This window comes from Epinephelus moara, chromosome 11 (genome assembly GCF_006386435.1).
Source record: "Epinephelus moara isolate mb chromosome 11, YSFRI_EMoa_1.0, whole genome shotgun sequence".
In the NCBI taxonomy this organism is placed as follows: Eukaryota; Metazoa; Chordata; class Actinopteri; order Perciformes; family Serranidae; genus Epinephelus; species Epinephelus moara.
This window is the reverse complement of record NC_065516.1, coordinates 18,788,383-18,810,329: the sequence shown is the minus strand read 5'-3', so window position 1 is coordinate 18,810,329 and position 21,947 is coordinate 18,788,383. Positions and strand designations below refer to the sequence as shown.

Genomic DNA, 21,947 nt, shown 5'->3' with positions numbered 1-21,947 from the left:
ATAGGTGTCCTGCCCCTTTGCTACTAGTTTTGTCTGTGACCACAACACCACATCTGACATCTCTTATTAAAGATGGGGGAGAGGTTGCAAAGTCAAAAAACCTATGTTTGCTCATATTTCGATTGTAAATTTACATTCAGTAAGTCATGGAAGCTTGAGGCTCATCTTTGCAAACACACAGGATTGGTAAGTGGCTCCAAACTGCTAGAAGCCAAAGGAACAAATGACATGAGAAAGACCACGCAGACACATGACAGTTGATATTGTGTTTGATTGTCCACTTCTCCTCAGAAACCGTTCTCCTGCGAGAACTGCGACAAGAGCTTTTGCACTCGTTACCAGCTCACCAGACATGAGCTCACTCACAGTGGGGAAAAACCACACAAGTAAGCCGCTATATTCCTAATTTGAAATGACTTTGGATACTAAAACTGGTGTTTGCTTTGACCTGTTACACACTCTGGTCTCCAGGTGTCTGGCTGACGGATGCTCCAAGGCCTTTGTGACAAACTCCAGCATGAAGAACCACATGGCTCGAGTTCACCAGCACCAGGAGAAGCGATATAAAGTACGGTGATCCTTAAGTCTGCCTTTTCACTTTGTCACAGGTAGATTAACCAAGATGTACTGGCTTGCTTTTGCTCTTGTCTTTCAGTGCGACCATCAGGGCTGCAAGAAGGATTTCAACAAGAGGAACCAACTCAAAGCCCATAAGTGTGAGCACCAACAGCTTCTGCTATTTCAGTGAGTGGCTAACACGTCTGATGCAAGAATAACTGACATTTGTATCTATCTTAAATCATCTTAAATCTGACCTTTTCCATTTATGTTGTGATGTAGTTGTACTTTCAGTGGCTGCACAAGAGAATTTCCCTCTCATGGAAAACTGAAGCATCACGAGAAAGTGCATGAAGGTTGGTGGATAACCAGAAGGCTTTTATTTCTTTAAGTGGTGTGTGTAGAGCTGCACCTTTTTCACCATCAATCTGTTGACTATTTTTGTTTAATTTCTTATATCAGTGTTTTCTAAAGCCCAAGATGATGTCCTTTTAAATGTCTTGCTTTATCCACAACCCAAAGATATCCAGTAAACTGTCAGGAGTAAAAAACAAATATGCAAATTGTGTTTTTGTCTCTGCTGCAGGTTACCCCTGTGAGATCGAAGCGTGTCCCTTTCAGGGGAAGACCTGGACAGAATATCAGAAGCACAGAAGAGAACATAAAGGTATGAATCTAATGCTGTGGAAGTGTTAAATACTGTTTTGTTGCTTTGCATACGCTGTCAAGTCTCAAATAGCATCTGTATTTAACAACTTCTCTGTTCTCAGTCAAGGTGCCGTGTGGGGAGTGCAAAAAGCTATTTAACAACACCTGGTTCTTGCATCAGCACAAGCTTCGTGCCCACACTGGGGAGAAGAAGAAGCTGTCGTGCCCCAGGAAAGGGTGCGATAAGAAGTTCACCCGTCGCTTCAACTTGGAGAGTCATGTACTGGGAGACCATGAGGGCAAGAAGCCCTTTAGCTGTGCGTACGCCGGCTGTGGGAAGAGCTTTGCCATGAAGGTAAACCTGCACTTCGAATCACAAACTAGTGGGATCCAGTCATGCTGATGGGTTGGCTTTGATATATGCACACTGACACTTTGCTGCAACCACAATACAACAAGAGGCAAATGGGATTTAGTTTGTGGTGCTCAGGGCGATGGCGAGCATTTCTTTGCAGCAATGGATAATCTAAACCTTGCTCTCTGGATTAAAGATTATCTAGAGCTATTTTCTATAGACTCAAAGGTAACCAGTGTGACAGTTTTGGAAAGATGCACTGCTCACTGAAAACTTAAAATGTATTTCAGTGTATTAGCAGCATAAACTCGAGTTCAAGTGTCAGTGGCAGATATTTAAAAAACCAGAGCACATTTGGAAACAAACTATAAACATGGCCAGACACCCAAAGAGTCATGTTTTGGGGATTTTGGGTGACCTCATCCTTTAAATTGCTGCTACAGCGCAGTTGGTAACTGGTGTCATTGTTAATCAGGAGAGCCTGTGGCGACATGGAGTGGTGCATGACTCAGCAAAGAAAAAGCTGAAGGTACTGTGTCCTTGTCAGCTTTTTAAAAAATGGTTAAATGTGACTTTTCTCTTCCATCTTGTCCTCCTGTTTATATTTTTGTTCCTCTTTCAGAATCTACACCCTAAAAAGAATCAGCCATGGCGTATGGCGGAGCAGGCCAGACTGGCAGCTGCAGCCAATCAAGCGGAGACCAACAAGCTCGCTGCGAAGCTGCGCAATACAACATTAAAGGATAACAAATCTTGAGGCTGCGTTATATAAATATCTGCTTGTATGTGTTCATTAATAGTGAAGCAAGTCAATTTTTCTGTTGATATACTTTGTTTACGTTAAGGTGGAAATAAAGCCTCGTTAATACAGCACTACACTGAGATCTTTCAAGTTCCTAATAAACTGCTTCATTAAAACATGTCGGACTGCCTTCAGACAGACGACCCCCACCTGCAAAGTGGAAAAGCAACGCTGTAGAGCCATTGATCCTTTCAAGGAAATGTTTATTAAACAAACAGAACACACATTCACACACATGTATAAAACTCCAGCTGATGGGACAGCTGGTTGTCATGGTGATGAGGCCTAAGGGCAGTTGAGCCCCCAGGGTGCGGCAGGTTTCTAATAAGGCCTGAGGCTTATTCAGCTGGATACAGCGCTGGTGTTGCAGAAAATCTTTATTAGAGTGATTACAGGTCATTATCCTAGATGACAAGAGGATCACAGGCTACTTTTTATTTTTTTTTTAATTTAATATTCTATCTCTACCTGCAACGATGCATCCACCTGAATACAGCCCTGGATTCTACAACTGCCTGGTGAGGTGAACACAGCACAGATCGCCTGTTAACAGTTGCAGTACCATTTCTCCCTGCGGGAGCGATGACAACATGACCATATGAACACAGCAGTGTGTTTGTGATTGCAGTCTGTCGAGTGACGTGGCACGATCTGGATCAGTTCCCACCTGGTCAGGACAGGCTTGGTCCTGCTGGGTCTACTACAGTTCTGAATGCTTTTGGTCCTGGATTAAGCCCGGTATGGAGCGATGTACAGTAGCGTGTACCAGTTCACTTTGGCCAAGGTCGTTCCCGATATAGAACATTCAGGGTGGACTCGGTGTGGTGCTCGTGGATCTGGCCTAGCTATACCAGGCTGCCGGGCCAGGAGACCACAGTCAGCGCCACCCGGCTGCGCTGCTCCTTTAGCATGGGCACCAGCGCTGAGTGGCTCATTCCTGCTGTCGACAGGCCGTTGACCGCAATGATCATGTCACCACACCTGGAGTGACAAAGAGAGACAAGTCAGTAAGGACTTTACATTATGAACATCATGTGAAGACATTTGAATAAGAAGACAAGACGACTGAAACAACTGTGACTCACACAGGAAACTTTAAAGTACAATTAAACTTTGAGACTGCCAAAAAACGAATTCATTCATTATCAAAAATTCCCATGACTTAGACCTACATGTGATCTATCTATCTATCTATCTATCTATCTATCTATCTATCTATCTATCTATCTATCTATCTATTCTATCTATCTATCTATCTATCTATCTATCTATCTATCTATCTATCTATCTGTCAACCAGTCATGTTACAGTTTACATCTATATCTGTCTGGACTCATTTCATATATGTAGTCAAGACTTTGAAGGAAATTATTCAAAGGTATTAAATGTATTTTTTTGGTGAGACGTGAATATTTCACACACATATTCAACCCAGTTTCAGAGCGGGCACCAAATATTAGTGTCACCAATTCAGAATCCGACCAAATGTCGCCCCTTCTGTTCCTGAATTATGGCACTGAATAACTGCCAGAAAACATTAGGATGTCACAGTGAAGCTGACCTCTGACCTTTTGGACATAAAATGCTATCACTTTATTATCTTATTACTGTCATAATTAGTGTATGAATTCTTAAATTATGGCTAAAAATATGTTTTGAGAGGTCACAGTGAGTTTTGACCACCAAATTATAATCGACATAATGCCTTCAGCCACAGCTGTCTTAGGCAAGGAGGCATACTCAAGCAAACTATTTGTATTTTCTGACATTTAATAGACCAAACAATAATTTGCTTTATCGAGAAAATAATTAGAACATTAATCAATATCTTTAATCATTGTTAATTGTAGTTGGTTAGTTAAACCACAAATGCATTAGTGCATCTGTTAATACTTTTAAGTCCTTTTTCTGGTTCAGCCATGAGTCCATTCATTCCTACTACATGAAATGAAATGAAATAAAACAAAACAAAACAAAATAAATTAAAATGAAATAAAATAAAATAAAATTAAATTAAATAAAAATCATTTTGAAAAGGTTAGGTATGTTTCCAAAAAGGCTGTGGACTGTACATTTTTAGCAAACAACAAGAGTAAATAAGAGTATTTGTTGGGGACTATTTTCAGATGCAGAGTAATACACATTTAGAATTCTAGTAAGTATTTGCAGCAGCCGGATGGTGTACGAAGAACTGACTCAAAACAAACTACAGTGGTCATGTTCATTGTAATGAAAAATAAAACATGGCACTTAGTGCAAAGTTGTGGCTTATTAGTGTATTTTTTTTTTAACTCAAAATCTTTTTATTAAATGTTTTTAGTAAATATAAAAACATGGACTAAATACACATAAATCAGAATTGCAAAAAAAAAGGAAAGAACAGAAAAGTTTAAACAAATAAACATAGGCTATAGAAATGTACAAAATGATCCCTCCTTGGTCACTGCCAGTGTACTAGATATGATATGAGCTCACTATCACACCCAGAGTCCGTGCTCAGTGATTGTTAGTGTATTTTTAATAGTTTTTGGAGTTCAGTGACACAGAGGATTACGAAGCTTTGGCTACTCAGACAATACTTATTAGCAGGATCAATTATTGTTGGCTTTGGTAGGATGTTTTGGTAACAGGAAAAATGTATAATATCAAAAGACAAATCTTATTTTTTAGGCAAGAAAAGCAATATTGGGCAAACTACTGGCCGACCTCTGCACCCTTCTGTGTGTCAGCTCTGCTAGTTACCAGCTATGCTCCTCCAGGTGGTTGCTTTTCAGTGTACCCCAGATTTTAACAGACTCCAAAAAGATTTAAAATCAGAAACACTTATATCCATTGATGAATTTAAGGCCATCATAAAGAATGTGGTGACAGAGTCATGTGCTTGTTTTCTTGAGAGTGTTTGAATAGTTGTTGTTGTTTTATTGTGGATTTTTGTATTATATGTTGTGTTTGTTGCATTTTAAAATTTGTTTTGATTGGCTGCTACCTTGGCCAGGTCTCTCTTGTGAAAGAGATTTTCAGTCTCAGTGGGACCTCCTGGTTAAATTAAGGTTAAATAAAAAAATATATACAACATATATGTACATTTTTTGCTGGTACAGACATGATACAGAGAAATAAAGACCCTGAGGTGAAATTTAACCCCAGTCTTTAACAGAAATTTTAACTGTGTTTCTGAAACTTTCAGATTAATCAGTGACTCCCTCAGAGGGCAGAGGTGCCCATTTACTAAATGCAGACCAGGGTTTACCTAGCTTCTTTTCAACCTACAACAGATAGCATATTCATATAATTTATATTATATTCACGTCAAACTGTATGTGAACAACGATGAGGTAAAACAGAATCAGTTTGTTCGTTGGTAGCTGTTTGCATTGTGACAACAGATAAGAGACTGACGACAGAGCAAAGGCCGTACTTATGAAGCTCCGTATTAAAAATTAAACCTTATGTCCTACGAGAGAAAAATAAGGGTAGAGTAAATACTTGAACTTATGACTTAAACACAAATATCAGACCTTTAATTATTTTTTTTTGAAGCCTCAAAATGAACAAAGAGATAGGTCCTCTATTTTGAATTTTAATGTTCATCATGCAGTTGTTTCTTATCAGAAGTATACTACTAAAATAAATAGTTAACAGAAAATGTTTTGCTTTATTGTTGTAATGCCCTCTGTGGGCGCGGCCTATCATCACGCCACTCTTATCAGTCACCAACTGGAGGTCACAGTCACAATTCACCACCACGTCACCGCTAACAGAAGCCACAGCACTACAACCGATCACTTACTTGAGGCGTCCGTCGTAGTACGCAGGCGTGCCGAGGACGATGGTCTTGATGAAGAACGCCTGGTTGCCGTGACTTTCCTCGTATCCACCGACGATGCTGAAGCCCCAGCTGCCCGGGTGGCTCCTCCGCAGGACAATCTCATGACTGCTGTGCAGGTAGCTGCAAGAGGAGGACAGAGAGCAGAGTGAAGGAGGGCTGGACAGACAGAAGAGACAGGCTTTATCCTTCATGGAGCAAAGACACTGCTTTATCTTTTCACACTTGTCTTGTCTTGACTTAAAATCTTTAAAGGGAGACTCTACAGGCGAAAACATTTTGCTATGCACTGGTATAAGATTTTGGGATATTTTGCTTCCATCCTTCAGTGAAAAATATCTGCAACTGGGGTGATTTCACGTGTTTCTAAAAAATTTTTCTAAAATCAAGTGTTTTAGCCAGTTGAATAACGGAAAATACTTTTTTTAAAAATAATTTTTGAAGTTCCCTAATTAAACTTTCCTCTAGCAATTTGCAAATAATCATAAAATGACATCTATCCAGACATTCAAAAATCCAATCAGCCTAATTTCAAGTCCAGTGCCTTAAATTTTGACCTGGTCAGAAAGTAATTAACATGGACAAACAATATTATGCACTGATCATGGGCAGGGTGATATAGCCTAGAAAAAATATTGCAACATTTTTAGGACATATCGTGATACACAATATTTATCTTGATATTTTGAAATCTCCTCTTAACTACTGTAAACCACTAAAATACTAAACTACTAAAAAGTGCAGCTTTGATAAAGTGAAAGTACTGTGACAATAAAGTTAAATAAAGTACTTTTATAATAAAGTTGAATAAAATACTGTGACAAATTTGTGCTCACCTTGGTAAGCCCAGCCACATGACCCACGATGGAGACCAGTTGGCATCAAAGTCACTGTCATGTGTGTGAGGCAGCAGCTCGTCGTGGTCATGCTCTTCCACCATACTGACCTCCAGCACCCGCAGCTGGACCGAGGGCGAAGCAGCGCTGGCCTTCAGGGTGCCCACGGCTTCACTGTGGCTCAGATACGTTAAGTCCTGCCCGTTGATACTCAGCAGGACATCGCCTGAAAGACAGAGGAAAAAGAAGCTGTAGTTTCTGGTGTTTTTGAGCTGAGTTTTTTTTTATTGTAATTTCTGAGGCAACGCTCACCTCGTTTGATTCGCCCATCCCTCGACAAGCAGCCGTGTGGTTGGACGCTGGTCACAAATATTGGCAGCTCCCCGCTCTTGCTGCCCCGCCCTCCTGCGACGGTCATGCCGAGAGACTCATGAGGCTCCTTCTTCACAGTGATGTGTTTCTCCTTACAGGTCACACACTGGGAAAGGTCCTGGGTATAATCACAACACAAACACATGTTCAGTCAGTACACCAGAAAACCACATGAAGATGAAGAATCTGGGTGTCATACTTGATGGCGATCTAGGTTTTAACGGGTAGTCCAATCCAGCTTCTTCCAAATCAGAACCAACCCCAGTTTTAGATATTTCCTATCACCCTCTGATAGAAAGAGTCATTTATGCACTATTATCATCCAGGCTGGACTACTCTGACTCCCTCTACCTACGCTTTTCCCAGGCTACCATTTCCTGTTTACAATTATTCAAAATGCTGCTGCCTGGTTAAAAACAACAGCCAAGAAACGAGATCATATCTCTTCTATCTTTACACTGGCTCTCTGTTCATGTCAGGATATACTTCTAAATCCTTCTAGTCTTCTCCTACTTATATCTCAGACCTTCTCACCCCCACTGCACCACTGCACCACCAGACCCCTCAGGTCAGCCCACCCTGGCAATGTTGGCTGTGCCCTATTCGTGGAAGAAAAACAAAGGCCGGGGCAGATCTTTTTCTGTAGCTGCTCCTCAGCCTGCTGGAGGCCATTAGACAGGCCAAGTCTGCTGATGCTTTTAAGATGCAACTTAAAACCTTATTTTATTCTCTGGCTTTTAATTGTGTTTAATCGGTTTTTCTATGATTTATCTGATTTCCTGGGTTTAAATTGTGTTTGACTTTGTTTCTGTTTTAATCTTGTTTATGTCATCTATGCACTCACTTGTCTCTCTGCTTGGATGTGTAAACATGTATGTCTGTTTTTGCTTTTTAAAGTGCTTTATAAATTAAATAAACTTGAAACTTGAGAAATGCAGTTCCAATAAGTAATAAAAACAAATGGTATTTTAATACAAATTTAACTTTTAAAGGTACAGTTTGTAGGATATAGCGGGATATATTGGCAGAAATGGAATACAATATAATAAGTATGCTTCTTTTAGTGTATAATGACCTAAAAATTGTGTTTTCTTTACTTTAAAATGAGCCGTTTATAACTGCATAGGTAGTGGGTCTTCATCCATGGAGATCGGCATGTTATGCCGCCATGTTTCTACAGTAGCCCAGAAAGAATTAACCAAAAAGTGGCCTACAGCAGCCCCTCCGCATCGAGCAGCGTCAGAAAAAAATGCTAATCTCTTAACGCAAAACTGCATCACTCAGTGTTTTTTACCGGTTTAACTCACTGGATCCGTTTGTTTTGGACAGGAGGAGACTTCTGTGGGTAATTTGGCTCACAGCAAAAGCCTCCTTACAATGAATGCTGACAGAATTCTAACTGGGAGAAGTTTCAGCTGCTTGCAATCTGCAATCCTCATCACTAGATGTCAATAAATCCCCTAAATCTTGCACACTGTACATTAAAGTACTTTGTCACTGATATTAATGTTCTGAAATCCATCTTTATTATTTCTATTACTCCATGTTCCACATAAATAGCAATGAATTATTTGACCTGCATGATAGTGATGCAAAATCATATTTAAAAAAGGTCAAAATACCTCCGAACACACAATCTGAACCCCCACCCCCCTCTCACAAACACACATACACACATATGACACATGTGCTCACTCTGTGAGTGCTGGTGCGGGAGAGGTGTATGGGCACAGGGCTCGGGGTTGAGCTGTGGTTAGGCAGGAAGTGATCAAGGCAGTAGAGGTCTCTGGTGGAGCTTGATTTTGGCGGTGGAGGAGGAGTTGGTTTGGTGGGTCGGCCAATCAGCAGGTGGACTCGCTCTCCGCTGGCCTGGGAAGACAGTGTCGAAGTTTTAGGGACTTTATCTCTCACTCACATTTCCTACTTTGTGTTTTTATTTCTAAATAAAACCAAACACATCCTCACCTGTATGATCTGTGCAGCCTGCTCCGGGGTGCCGTGGCGTAGGTCCTGCTCATTGACTGCCAACACGCGGTCGTTACTCCGCAGTCTGCCATCCTTCGCTGCCAGGCCTCCCTCCAACAGATCCAACACAAACACTCCTGACTCATCTGTTCGCCGTACCAGCTTGATGCCGAGCTGCTCTGTGGAGTCCCTCTTGTGTAGGGTGATTCTCAGGGTGGCGGGGCTGGACGGGGCGCCCTCAGGGGTGGAGCAGGGGGCGTGGGGCACAGCCGGGGTGGAGGAGGAAGAGGAGGGAGGCGCCCGGGAGGCACAACGACGCTCCCTTAGCACAGTCAGCTGCAGGGTGGTGCAGGGGCGTGCCAGTGTGGAGCGGGCAAAACTGTGGGGGACGTTACTGATGTCCACATTGTTCACCTTGTGAGAGAAATAAGTCAGAGTAAGTTACGGTCAATTAATCCATGACACTCATTTGTAGGCTATCTGACAAATGTAAATCCAATATTAATCTCAGACTAGCTCTGTTTTGGTCTTCACCAGCTACTAAGAAAATATTTGTCTCTTTAGTTGCTTAATGCTCCACTATCTTCACCAGGCAGTCGCTCACTTTGTCCATGTTCCTTGCTGAAAATGGCTTCCTGCTGCGGCTGGAAATTAGGCTGATGAAAGTGGTGAGAGTGAACAAAACATTGAGGTTGTGGGCTTTGAAGGGATAGTTTTGATCTTTTTAAGTGGGGGTGTATAAGGTACTTATTCATAGTCAGTGTATTACATAATGTAGATGTTAGTCGACACACCCTCAGTTTGGAGAAGCAGACAGGAGGACTGACTCAGAAGCTAAGCAATGTACAGCTGTGGACAGGGGAAGCAGCAAAATGTATTTTAGCCACTTAAATAAGGTCAACCTAAAAAAAATCAGTATAGGTTTAAGTGCACACTATGTTTAGAATATAAGGGTTTGGTTCCCCATCTATGTTCTTGTCAAAGCAGCCAGACTCCATTGACAAAAACAGTCATTTTAGCTCGCTGAACATGGGAGCTGCTGGTCTACCGCTGCCTTGAATGTTTAGTTTGTTTGTGTTATTGTGCGTTTTTGGTGAATCTGAACCAATCCTTTAAAATGCCAAAGTCACACAACAACAAAAAATAAACTAACCAATCGAGGCAGCAGTAGATCAGGAGCTCCTGCGTTCAGTGATGTTAAATTACTATTTTTCTTAATGGTGTCAGGCCTTAAGAGAGCAATATAACGTCTTCAGAACCCTGTCGGAAATTGCTGTCCAACAACAAGGTAAAATGTTGAATACATTCTTGATAAAGCCCATACTTAAACTGATAATGTTTTGCTGCTGCCCCCATCCACAGCAGTGCATTGCTTAGCAAGGGTGGTACTCCTGTCTGCTTCTCTAAACTGGGGGTGTGCCGACCAGCCTCTACTGTATCTAATACACACACTATGGATAAGTATCTCATGCAACCCCACTTCAAAAGATCCAAACTGTCCCTTTAAAGCCAAAGCAAAGAGCTAAAAACATGAAACAGAGTTTGAGGGGAACTGCAGAGCTGGGCGACAATTTTCTGTATATTTGTCACTATGAGCGATCCGTTCATGTACAAGTAGTCGTTTGAGCCATTATTGATATAAAAATATTGATTTATATTTAAAAATAATTATAGAAAGTTGATTTAGGGGAAAGTGAACAAGATATTGTGTGGGGTAAAGGAACCACTAATAGTTACAGTGAGGTCTAAATTGGCCAGAAGTATGTTTAGGAAACTGTATGGAAATGGTGTGTCTGTTAAAATCACATCAGGCTCTTACCTGCAGTATCTGATCGCCGGCCAGCAGCCTCCCGTCTCGTGCAATGACACCGTCTCTGTACACTTCCTGAATCACAATGTTGATGAGAGGCGTCTCATTTCCCCCCACGACGCTGATGCCCAGCTCAACATACGGGTTCGCTCGGTGCACCTCTATGGCAGTTATCTCTCCTTCAGGAAGCGAGGGTAACTTCACACAGCCTTTACGGACACACAAATCACATTACACAGCTGCATTTCACAATCTAATTTCCACATCTTCCTAATGTTGCCTGAATGTGATTATCCAGCCGTCTCAGATTACAGCTCTTACAATTGCAAGAAGCTGCAATATCTCAGATGTCTGGTGTTCAGCCCTTTAGGAAGATGCTCAGTCAGATGGAGGAAGTGATGTCATACCTTCTTCAGCAGAGAGAGGCGGTGACTCAGGGCAGTCCCAGCCAGAGGAGGTGGAGCTGACAGAGCGGAGGAGATGGATGCAAGGATTACTGAGGGGCCGCTTCACCCTGGGGACAACACACTCCAACCCCACCACACCTGCAGACAGAGGGACATGAAGAGACGCCATTTCTACTGCGTCTAATCAATAGATTCTTTATCATCTTAACTGGACTGACTTCATTGACAATCTATATCTCTTCACTTTGTACACGGCTATGGAGAAACATGGCAGACAAAAGTGAATGTTTGCTTTGTGTTAAGAAACTTTTTGTACGTCATATATCATATTTTTAATATATTAGGTTGTAACCGTTAGTTCTTGTCCACGTAGAGTGACCTAGGTTCGTTTAGGTTCGAAAAGTTATCATCCCTGTTATCCTGATAACAAGTCAGGTAAAACAATACTTTCGTAGTTTTAGAGAATGTACTGGTGCAACCAAAATTCCTTTGTAATATAAAGCTTCTAACTGTTTCACCATATTTGGATAGCAACAAGAATCTCCACTGGGACGTTAAATGCTCTGAGCAATAAAGTACAACATATCTTCTTTGTAGCTTCCACATTGTTTCTGAATTACGACTTACAGTTCATGAATGCACCAAAGTCTGATGAACAACTTCCTAACTCGGGGAATGGGACCATCTGAGGAACGTGAATGCAGTTAAAGTGCAGATTTGCTGGGAATGAAACACGTTAATGTTACTTGATTCAGGAAATGAAGTGATTAATGGGACACTTTTTAAATCACATACTTTTTAACTTTTGGGCCTGGAGGAAAGGTATCAAGTCCAAGTTCAGTTGCGAGTCTTTTCTGATTTTGCTGAGTCTAAAGAAAACAAATTGATGACTTGAATCTGACTCAAGTCCAAGTCAGTGTCTCGAGGCCACGCCTCTGCCATGGGATCCACTCACTTTCTTCCTCCGTGCTCTCCTCAAAGGCAGGGTTGTCGAGGCCGGCATCGTCCGTCCACACGGGCCCGTTGCCGCTGGTGTTATTAGGTCCGGAGGGTGGAGAGGGTGTGCGGTCCCTCAGGTCTGTCTGTGGTGAGCGGGGCGACCTGGGAGGGCTGGTCACCATCGCTCGCTCATCCCCGCTCTCACACCGCGGGCCGTCCATGCTCGTCTGCTGACACCTCGTCCCGGGACACCTTTCACCAAGCAACAGGCGTCAGTTTGTTAGTCCATCTGACGTGTAAAGAAAATCAGGTTCGGCATCAGTTAATTTAATGTGCTGCAATTGATCCCATCATGGAGAGTCTCTGTCCTCCTTAGAGGAGGTCAGAGTGCAGGGTCATGTGTGGCTGGGAGGGAATCGGGGGGCAAAGTGAAGATGTGCGTGTTGTGTGAATTGCGTTTATCTGTATGCGTTCCATGTCAGACATGTTTGTACATGGGCAGGCTGTGAAAACACACTTTATATAAAATACTAACCACAAAAAACAAATTAATTGAAACAAGAAAATAGTAAAAAAATGTCCATCACGATTTCCCAAACCTCTCAACGACTCTTGAGTTTGCTTGTTTTAATTACCCAACAGTCTACAAACTAAGGATATTCAATTTACTGTGATATAAAACAGACAAACCAACAAGTACTCACATTTGAGAAGCTGAAAGCAGTATAAGTTTGGCATTTTTGCTTTATAAATAACTGAAATGATTGGATGATTATGTATACATCAGTCGCAAAAAGTCCAGCCACTCTGAGATGTTCTTTCCAAAAAGACAAAGATAACTCTGGGGGAGACAGACGCATCAATCTTATCCCACAAATAGAAACCCTTCAGTGAAAGACAATTAAAAATAAACACAGTCTCAAGGGATCAATGTGGTCTCACCATTAATTGACTGAAGCATTAACTGTAAGTGGCAGCTATGAGCTGGTTGAATTATTTAAATGCTTCTATCCTTCATTTACCTTCCTCCTTCAGAAGAACAGGGCCATAGAAAACAGATGTTGCTGTCCCACGATACTTTGCTCTTGCAATATTTAAAGTAGAAAACAACCAGTGTGATGCTATATGTGGCATAACGTAATTTTACTCTCACCATTTCTAATTCTCCTTTGCATCATTTTTCACCATTTCTATCAGGACTAAGTGATAGTTTGAGAGGTAAAATGGTAAAACTTGAACAGGTTGAGCTCATATGGAGGCTTTAATTCAAGGACTTTGGCTCAGGAACAGCGACAGTCCCTCAGTTCTCACATGAACACACCACCAGTAATAAGATCAACCAGCCCACCTTGACCACCGCAGAACACTGCGGCCTGGCATTCTCCTCTTTTAATCTAATGTTCAGTGACCGATCCCTCTCTTGGCTCCTGTTACTATCTTAGACCTAAGTCTGCAGGGTAGGGGAGAACCCACGTGGGCAAGAGGTTTAATCTTTACTAAAGAATGTCACGTCAGTCCTCACAGTGACCTTGTTTGATCTCTGCTAAACCATCCTCCCTTGTCTTCTCCACACACCAACATAATGTGTGCAACCTTCACTGAGATATATCCTTCTGCTGATGTGATTGATCAAAAGGCCAAGACAAGAAGACTGTTGACAGGAAAGTTTAAATGAGCTGCAGCGATGAAATGAAATCCTGAAGCTTCGTTCTGAACCTTAGTTTGCTGCTGATTCCCCTTATAGGTGCTAGTGCTTTTTCTATTGCTCTTGTATGTGTTGGATCTTATTTTATCCATTTGTTTTCTGCTTTTATCATTGTACAGTGATTGGTAAAATTATTAAATGGAGCTATATTCTTTTTAAAATCATAATTCATTCTTACTTACACAACTCTTGCAAGTATATTTAACATTTGATGAACATAATGTATATATTTCTTATTCTTATTTGTCTACTTATATACAGGGGCCAATTAATGAACAAAAATCATTAATATTTATCAGTATATATGATAACTGATTTGCCTCTCTTCAGCCTTTCAACATTTGCTGTATGCAGGTGTGTCTCTAGTTTTGGAGGACATTCGGGGCTCAGCACGGACCTCTGTCAGGGGTCCTCCCCTGGCACTTCTTTTTTAAATAATCAAGCTTTATTTGGATGCTTTTGTATGCACTCTAACGCCTTGTTTTACATTTAAAGTGCAAAAAATATCCCAGTGTGAATACATTTATTTTCATCGTGATTTTTAAAATGGTCAGCTGGTCTGCTCTATGCTATAATATAGCAACAGTAACCTCTCACAGTTTCACCCCTGGCGATTAATGAAGTATTTCTGATTTCTGGTTTTGTATTGTGTAGTTATGAATAGTATCTATGTTTAATGTATCATGTGCTTTAAGAGTGAGTGGTTTTACTATTTTTGTTTCGCTTTTCTGTCGTTTAAGTGAGCTCACTAAGACAAATCCCAATCAAACATGCTGATATGGTAATAAAGTATTTAGTTTTGAATCTTCTGGATGAGAGAAACTCTACTATCTTTTCTTAAAGTGCAACTGTGTGACTTTTGAAAGATGAAATAAAACGCTGTTTCTCTAAAAATGAAAAGTTAAATTTCTAAGCATGAAATTAAATCCGTACTCACTTTAACAGAATCAGGGATTTTGATTCTAGAGCCTTTCATGGTCCGGTGTGACCAGTAGCTTAGGGTGGCTAATGCTAGCTGACGTTAGCTAAATTTAGATACATCACTGTGTAACCGATGCTATTAACCAAGTCAGTTTGCTAACTTTAAATGTCTCTTCTCTATTCATGCTACTGTTACCCCCTTGTTCCATAATTAGCGTGTAGGTATTTTAAACAAGGTAAAACCTACTAAAAATAGGCAGTAGACACCTTTCTCATTGCTAGCAGACCAGAGCCGTCTCTCTGTGTATTTTTTTTATTTTATTAGTGTGTAATGTTCGATGTCACGGACAGGCTGGAAAAAAGGTCAATAAATAGTAGAAAGCAGCATGGAGGAGAGTGAAAACTGTTACCGTGGTTACTTTTTTTAATACTTTGTTATAGTTGTCTCTTTCAAACTTGGTACATATTCATATGGACCAATGTTCAAGCATCGCTTGGGCGTAGACGGATGGTGGTTTGTCATTGCATCTTGTGGGTAAAGGGGCTAAAAGTAGCTATTGCGCACTCAAGTGTGAGTGCCGACTGTAACCTTTCCCATTGCACACAAAAGCTGGATGTTAGCATGTGTTAGCATGTCTTTTGTGCAGTGGAAAAGGGGCTTTACACTGTGTTTTACCATAACTTCCCATTATCCCTGTGGCCGTTACAGTTACAGTTACAGTGGCCGTCATTCAGTAAAAGTAAGTCTCGCTTTAAAGACATAAAGTATGTGGCGGGGGTCTCCAGTAAAAACAGCTGACTCAGAAAAGCTTTTAACACCCTGTTAGCAATAGCTTGTTAGTGTGAGCTTGTTAAGGAAAATCTCCTCGACTTAACTGAGGTGTTAGCCGAACACTGGATAGTCAGTCAATAATCAAGCGCCAAAACACCAATGGATCGCTTCAACACAACATCTTAAAGGTATACATTGCATGACTTTCCTGTAAAACAATGTATGGACTCACACAAAAGTAATCCTACTCAGTCATCACTTATGACTGAGACCCTGCCCTCAGCCAGTGATGTGTTCGGGATGTTCTGCACAGAGAGGTCGAGACTTTATAAAACATGGCAACCTGATGTCAGACAGGAAGCATCACATATCCAAGAGGAAGCTACAAAATCATAGACATGGTGCCAAAACCGCACAAATTTAAAGAACAAGCCTGAACCTGGTGTTGGATTTCACTTTCACTTTTGCTGGCGATACAGTTCACAAACAGCAGCCACCAATTCCTGCATAGTATACCTTTAAAAAATGCAACTTTAGTGATGTTTGCTCCAATTTAATAGCACTATAGCTGTAGTTTTCTCACAGTGACAGCACGTTCTGACCAAACGATTTGTACCAAGCAAAGTAAAATCACTCTCCAGGCACTGCTACATTTATTGTGATATCGTCTCATATACAAAATTTAGATTACTTCCATCCATATGACAGCAACAACAGCCAAACCTATGGCAACCCTGATGCATTAACAAATACATACAGTATACAGACAGACAACCGAGAAGAGAGCAAGAAAGAGGTTGAACTTAGAGACATAGAGAAGGACATGTAGAGGAAACCAGTGAAAGGCGCCATTGTGCCATCCCAAGTCACACTAACCCACATCCCGCCGTGTTCGACTCACCACAGGCCAGGGTTGCCCTTGGCTGTCTCGCAGAAGAAATGGTTGAAAAGGTCTCTGGTGTTGAAGTTGCTCAGCATGATTGCAGAATGAGAACATGGAGCTCCTGGTCAGCCAACCCATGACTGCGGTAGGGAACCACTAATCCCCCGTCACATGACCTACAGCCCAATAATCCCCTCAGGGTCTCACAGCACCTGGTCCAAATGGGCCAAAAGCCAAAGCGTGAAACCCATGAGGTTAACGATGGCGGGGAGGTCTGACTCCTCTGAGCGATAAGTTCCCGCCAGAAACAAACCAATCGTGAGGATTTCAAAGGCAACTTTTTAAAGTCATACAGAAGTGAGTTGTTTTTATCTCCATTAATAGACGAATGGTTCAGTTTAGAAAATGCCAGAAAATGGAGACAAAAAAGCCTGTTAGAGTTTCCCAGATCCCAAAATGATGTCTTCAAATTGCTTGTTTCATCTCATCAACCATTAGAAACCCAAAAGTACTAAGTTTGGTTCCATTAGACTCAGTGAATCAGCAAACTCACTCCTGAGAAGCTAACACCAGTGAATTGCTGGTATTTTTGCCAGTAAACTTAAAATAGTGATCATTATCTACATTGTTGCTGATTCATTGTCTGTCGATTGACTAATCAATTAATCGACTAATCCTTTCAGCTGTAAAAGTAACTCTAGCAACCAGTGTCTTCGTTAATTGTCTAACTGATTCCAATACACTACAACAAAGCTACAAAGCTTGTGACATCCTGCACAGTGTTTGATCTGTGTGTGTTTACACACAGCTCTCATGAGAGCATTCATCTATTATGTGCGTATGTAAGCTTTATTACCTGTGTTTGAGGTGTGCCTCCAGGTCACATCGTGGCATGCTGAGGGAGCAGACTGGGGTCAGAGGGCAGGACACGGACAACTTGTCCAGCAGCTTGTGCACCAGTATGCTGGACCTGCGGCACGCCTGCAGCTGCAGCCGTGTCCTGTCCAGCGGGCAGAAGTCCCTCTCCTGGAGGAAGCTACGCAGGCAGCGGGCGCAGAAGGTGTGTCCGCACGGCGTGTCCAGTGGCTGCACCAGCGGCTGCAGGCAGATGTGGCACACCAGGTCGTCGTCCACTTCCAGACGGTAGTTGTAAAGGTGGTTCTCCCAGCTGCGGTGGATCTGGCCACACTCAGGGCACAGAGCCTCCAGGGCTGGCTCCACCGGCCCGGCCAGACCCACCTCACAGCCCGGGCTGCCCATCTCTGCTCCTTCGACGCAACTCAGCTTTGGCACAAATGACTCCAGTGGGGCTGCAGTGTTGGGAAGGGGCACACGCACTCCTATCCCATAAGCTTCACAGGATGAAGAAGTTGCAGAGAGGACAGATGCCCCCCAGTGGCTGATGGCACATCACCCTACAGGTCAGAGGGCACAGAAAGAGGGTTAAACAGCTGTTTCAGAAAAACAACAAGTGTCTGATTATGTGCCCGTGCATTTATTCATGTGGCAAATGCTTTGTGCACGTGGGCACGTGTCCGCATGAGATCGAGAGTGGCACTGTATGTGTGTGTGTGTGTGTGTGTGTGTGTGTGTGTGTGTGTCAGTGAGTGCGCTGAGATTATGTATTGCTGCTCCTGTCCACTAATCTGGCAGTATAATCTCTCTTTTGCTCTCGCCTGCTGCAATCTTCCAATTCCACAGAGAGGGAATTATCTGGGATTGAGGCAGAGAGAGGACACAGATCAGAGGAAGTGGGATTGGGAAAGCAACAGTGAGGGAGAATAGTGCCAGCCAGGGGTAGAAAGGAGCAGAGGCAGAGTGAGGAGGAAGAAAAGGAGATAAGAAGAGGGGCGAAAGAGGTTATGTAAAAATCTGAGAGAGGCACAAAACAAGAACAGGAAAAACGAAACAGAGGAGAGGATGTGTGAGGCTCTGACAGGAAGTCAAGTCCATGAAAGAGATGAAAACTAAACAGACAAGACAGTAGTAGGAGTTCTTCACACATTCCCCACAGCAAGCTTGATATTTTTGGTTCGGGCCGTGTACAGTAGATGCACTCAGTCTCCTCTGCAACAGGAAGAGAACATGCCTAAAGCAAAGTCTTGAAATATAGCACTCCACGAGGAGAGTGCGTCCCCAGAGCTAATGCACTGTGCGCACTGATCATTTCCACAATGCTTCACATCCAAAGCCATTCAGACCTTCAGACGCTCTATTAGCCCGAGCCCCTGTGGGCCTGATGCAATCGGCGGACGACAGAGGGCGTGCCTCAGCTCACAGCAGGCCAGCCAAGCCACAGTGACTACCTGCCTCTGTTCCAGCGGGGGTCTGCTCTTGTCTCCATGACGACCTGGAGCCTGTTCTGTTCAGTGGGGCTTGACATTCAGAGTGTAGCCGGAGAAGGATGCAGAGGAGCCACACAACAGATGCATTTCTCTCAGCAGGATGCTCTGCTCCTCCCTGGTACAGCTTGAAAGCTTGTCAGACGGCGCAGACGATGATGAGAGACCCCTTGGTTCCTTTTTTCAGCTGCTTTTTCTTTTTGTCTCGTCTCCGCGGCTACCCATCTCTGTGACAACCTGTCTCTCCTGTCTCCTTGGCTACCGGACCGGTAGTTACTTATTTCAGCCTCCTTTAAGTACGTGCTCCTGTCTGTGTGTGACTGGCTGCTTCTGTCTCTATCCCGCAGCTGGACATGAATTAATCATGAGGACACAAGGCTTCTCTGTTCCTATAACAAAGCTGTGACATCACCACATCACACACACATTCACACACAGACTTGTAGACATGCTAAGTCTACACAAGCAAAAACACATCATGCACAAGAGCTTTTGAGGCACCACAGCCTGCAAATAGTCTTTATCAATAAGTAAAGTCTTCAGGTTTTCACTGTGGCAGCAGTTTCGTGCCCGGGCCATGAAAAGCACTTAAATCTATTTTAAAACATAGCTGGACTCTGTAGCAACAGATTCTTTTACACAAGTCATATGAAGACTGGCAAATGCTTGTGAAATATCTCTCTTTTAATCCCACTGTGTGTGTCTGTGTGAGAGTCCAAGGCCATGCTGTTATTGTCATTGCACTGCTTTCTATATTAATAAATAACAGTCTTGGCCCTGCACCTGTCTCTGCTCATTTTTCATTTTTCAGAGATGACAATCTAATCTTCCAGCACAGGACAAGCCATGAGCAACCCTCGCTTGCAGAAATGACATTTACAAAGAAGATGAGATGATGTTTTAGGCCACAGATTTTAAATCTCAGGTCCTGTCGGCTTAGCCTACATTTTCATAAAGCCCCATCTCGTCGTCTCTTATCTTAAAACAAAATCTAGAGAGGCTGATGGCCACTTGCAAGAACAGGCCTGCAGCTGCTGCTCTGCATGCTCTGTAGCAAAAGGCTGCTTTTTCCACAACAGTCAGACATGCAATGATAACAACAAAAACTGACACTGATGTAATTGATAGTTCCCATCATTTTTTTCCACTGTCACAGCCCGACTACACCTCAGCAACGCACCAAATGAAGTGTCATGATCTACACACCACCCGCAGGCGTTGAACACATTTGATTAGACATGAGCATTTTTTGTAATCATTGCCCCCATCTGTCTGACTCCATCCCACCCTCCACCAGCGGAGAGGCTAGGACAGATGAAGCGACAATGGCAATATGAAAGCAAAGCCAACCACACACTGACACCGCTCCTGCAGACACTGGATATAAGGAGATGTAATGTTACCTTGTCCGGCTGCTCCTCCGCGCCGTGCACTCCGGCCCCAAAAAGGGGGACGATTATTAGCTGCGGGACCTCAATCACGCATTCACCGCAACGGCCCGTTCCGCAAACCCGCACGAAAACGCCCCCGTGCCTTTGGCGGCGCTGGCCACGCCCACTGCTGTCTGTCAAGGCGACTGGGCGGGGCCTGCGGCTGTCAATCCAGAGCAGAGTCAGAGGTGGTTTCCAAACGGCCTGCTTAGAAAAAACCTCAAAAATTACTCACTTCTTCAAAATCACAATGATATGAAACTAGGAGTTTTTGAAGGACGCAAACAGTTGTAATGTTTTCGATTTTTTATTTTTATTTTGGTTGAACAATACAGTCACAGATGATGTCTTGGATTTTTTTTGGGATAAATCCAGTATTGCAGATCAGGGATTTTTTTGTTTGTAATGGTGATGCTATTTCAAGAAGGATGGTTATATTGTAAAAGCCACTCATTTCATGTCATTGTAATTCTGAGGTTTATGTCAGTAAAACACATTTTCTTATTGAGACAGGTTATCAGGGTTTGATTACCAAGGGCCCCAATGGAATGGGGGGCCTTTGAAAGGAAAAAGTTTGGGTTTCGTTTAAACTTTTTTTTTTAAAAATTCAAAGTAATTAGTGCCAAAATTAAATTAGTACTGGCTATGAATTATTTGAAAGACTAAACTTTGTATTAAAAAAAAATAGCAAAAGTTTTCTGGGGCCCCTCTCACCCCTTAAAGGCACAAAATGGTTTATAATGCCCCTGCATGAGGATTTGTCTCTAAACACAACAGGAGCTGAGTAAGAAATTGCTTAAGCTGCTGGAGCACCAACATATAGTAGGTTTACATGACATTAGAGATCAATTTATTGTGTTGGTCCGACCAAAACTGGACTTTTAAAATACATGTGAACATGTTAGTCCAACTGAAATCATACTAAATCAAATTTCGGACGAATACACCTAGATAATGCGATTGGGAGTTGAATTACTCCTGCATGTACACAGTCAATCGGACCCAAACTGGCCTAGGCGTTCTGTGCGTGCTCCACAGTTTCCACCCTGGGCTTTGACCTGGAGGTTGAATTGCATTACATGCGTAACAGAAGAACATGCTGGTAACGACATGGTGAAATCTGCATCCTGAACCGTGCATTTTGGACAGATGAGGAGAAAATAAATGGCTAACTTGTATGTCAACTGTTTGGTCTGTGACGTAATGGGGCAACCAGAAAAAGGTCCATTACCAACAAGCTGAAAGGGGGCATATTTCCACTTATCGTTGAGTCGGACAAACTTCGGTCAACAAATTGATTCCCCTCCTGTGCTTGTATATTGGGACAAGGACAGTAGTCCAATTAAATGGCCTAGTCAAACTATAACCATAGCTCG

General features: G+C 42.5%; 2 protein-coding genes across 2 annotated transcripts; one reads left to right on the top strand and one right to left on the bottom strand.

Annotated features, from left to right (window-relative positions):
- On the top strand, positions 1-2,454 carry gtf3ab (general transcription factor IIIA, b). The gene is made up of 9 exons (XM_050057172.1): positions 1-186; positions 292-386; positions 472-568; positions 656-744; positions 841-914; positions 1,145-1,225; positions 1,329-1,561; positions 2,037-2,090; positions 2,184-2,454. The coding sequence occupies exons 1-9, from the start codon at positions 73-75 to the stop codon at positions 2,316-2,318; spliced, it is 972 nt and encodes a 323-aa protein (XP_049913129.1). The 5' UTR covers positions 1-72; the 3' UTR covers positions 2,319-2,454.
- Positions 2,455-2,583: 129 nt separating this feature from the next.
- lnx2a (ligand of numb-protein X 2a) lies at positions 2,584-20,684 on the bottom strand. The gene is made up of 11 exons (XM_050057171.1): positions 20,545-20,684; positions 17,656-18,214; positions 12,535-12,770; positions 11,580-11,717; positions 11,182-11,381; positions 9,363-9,776; positions 9,093-9,266; positions 7,338-7,515; positions 7,026-7,251; positions 6,154-6,312; positions 2,584-3,344 (listed from the first exon to the last, which is right to left on the bottom strand). The coding sequence occupies exons 2-11, from the start codon at positions 18,057-18,059 to the stop codon at positions 3,209-3,211; spliced, it is 2,265 nt and encodes a 754-aa protein (XP_049913128.1). The 5' UTR covers positions 18,060-18,214; positions 20,545-20,684; the 3' UTR covers positions 2,584-3,208.
- Positions 20,685-21,947: the final 1,263 nt, after the last annotated feature.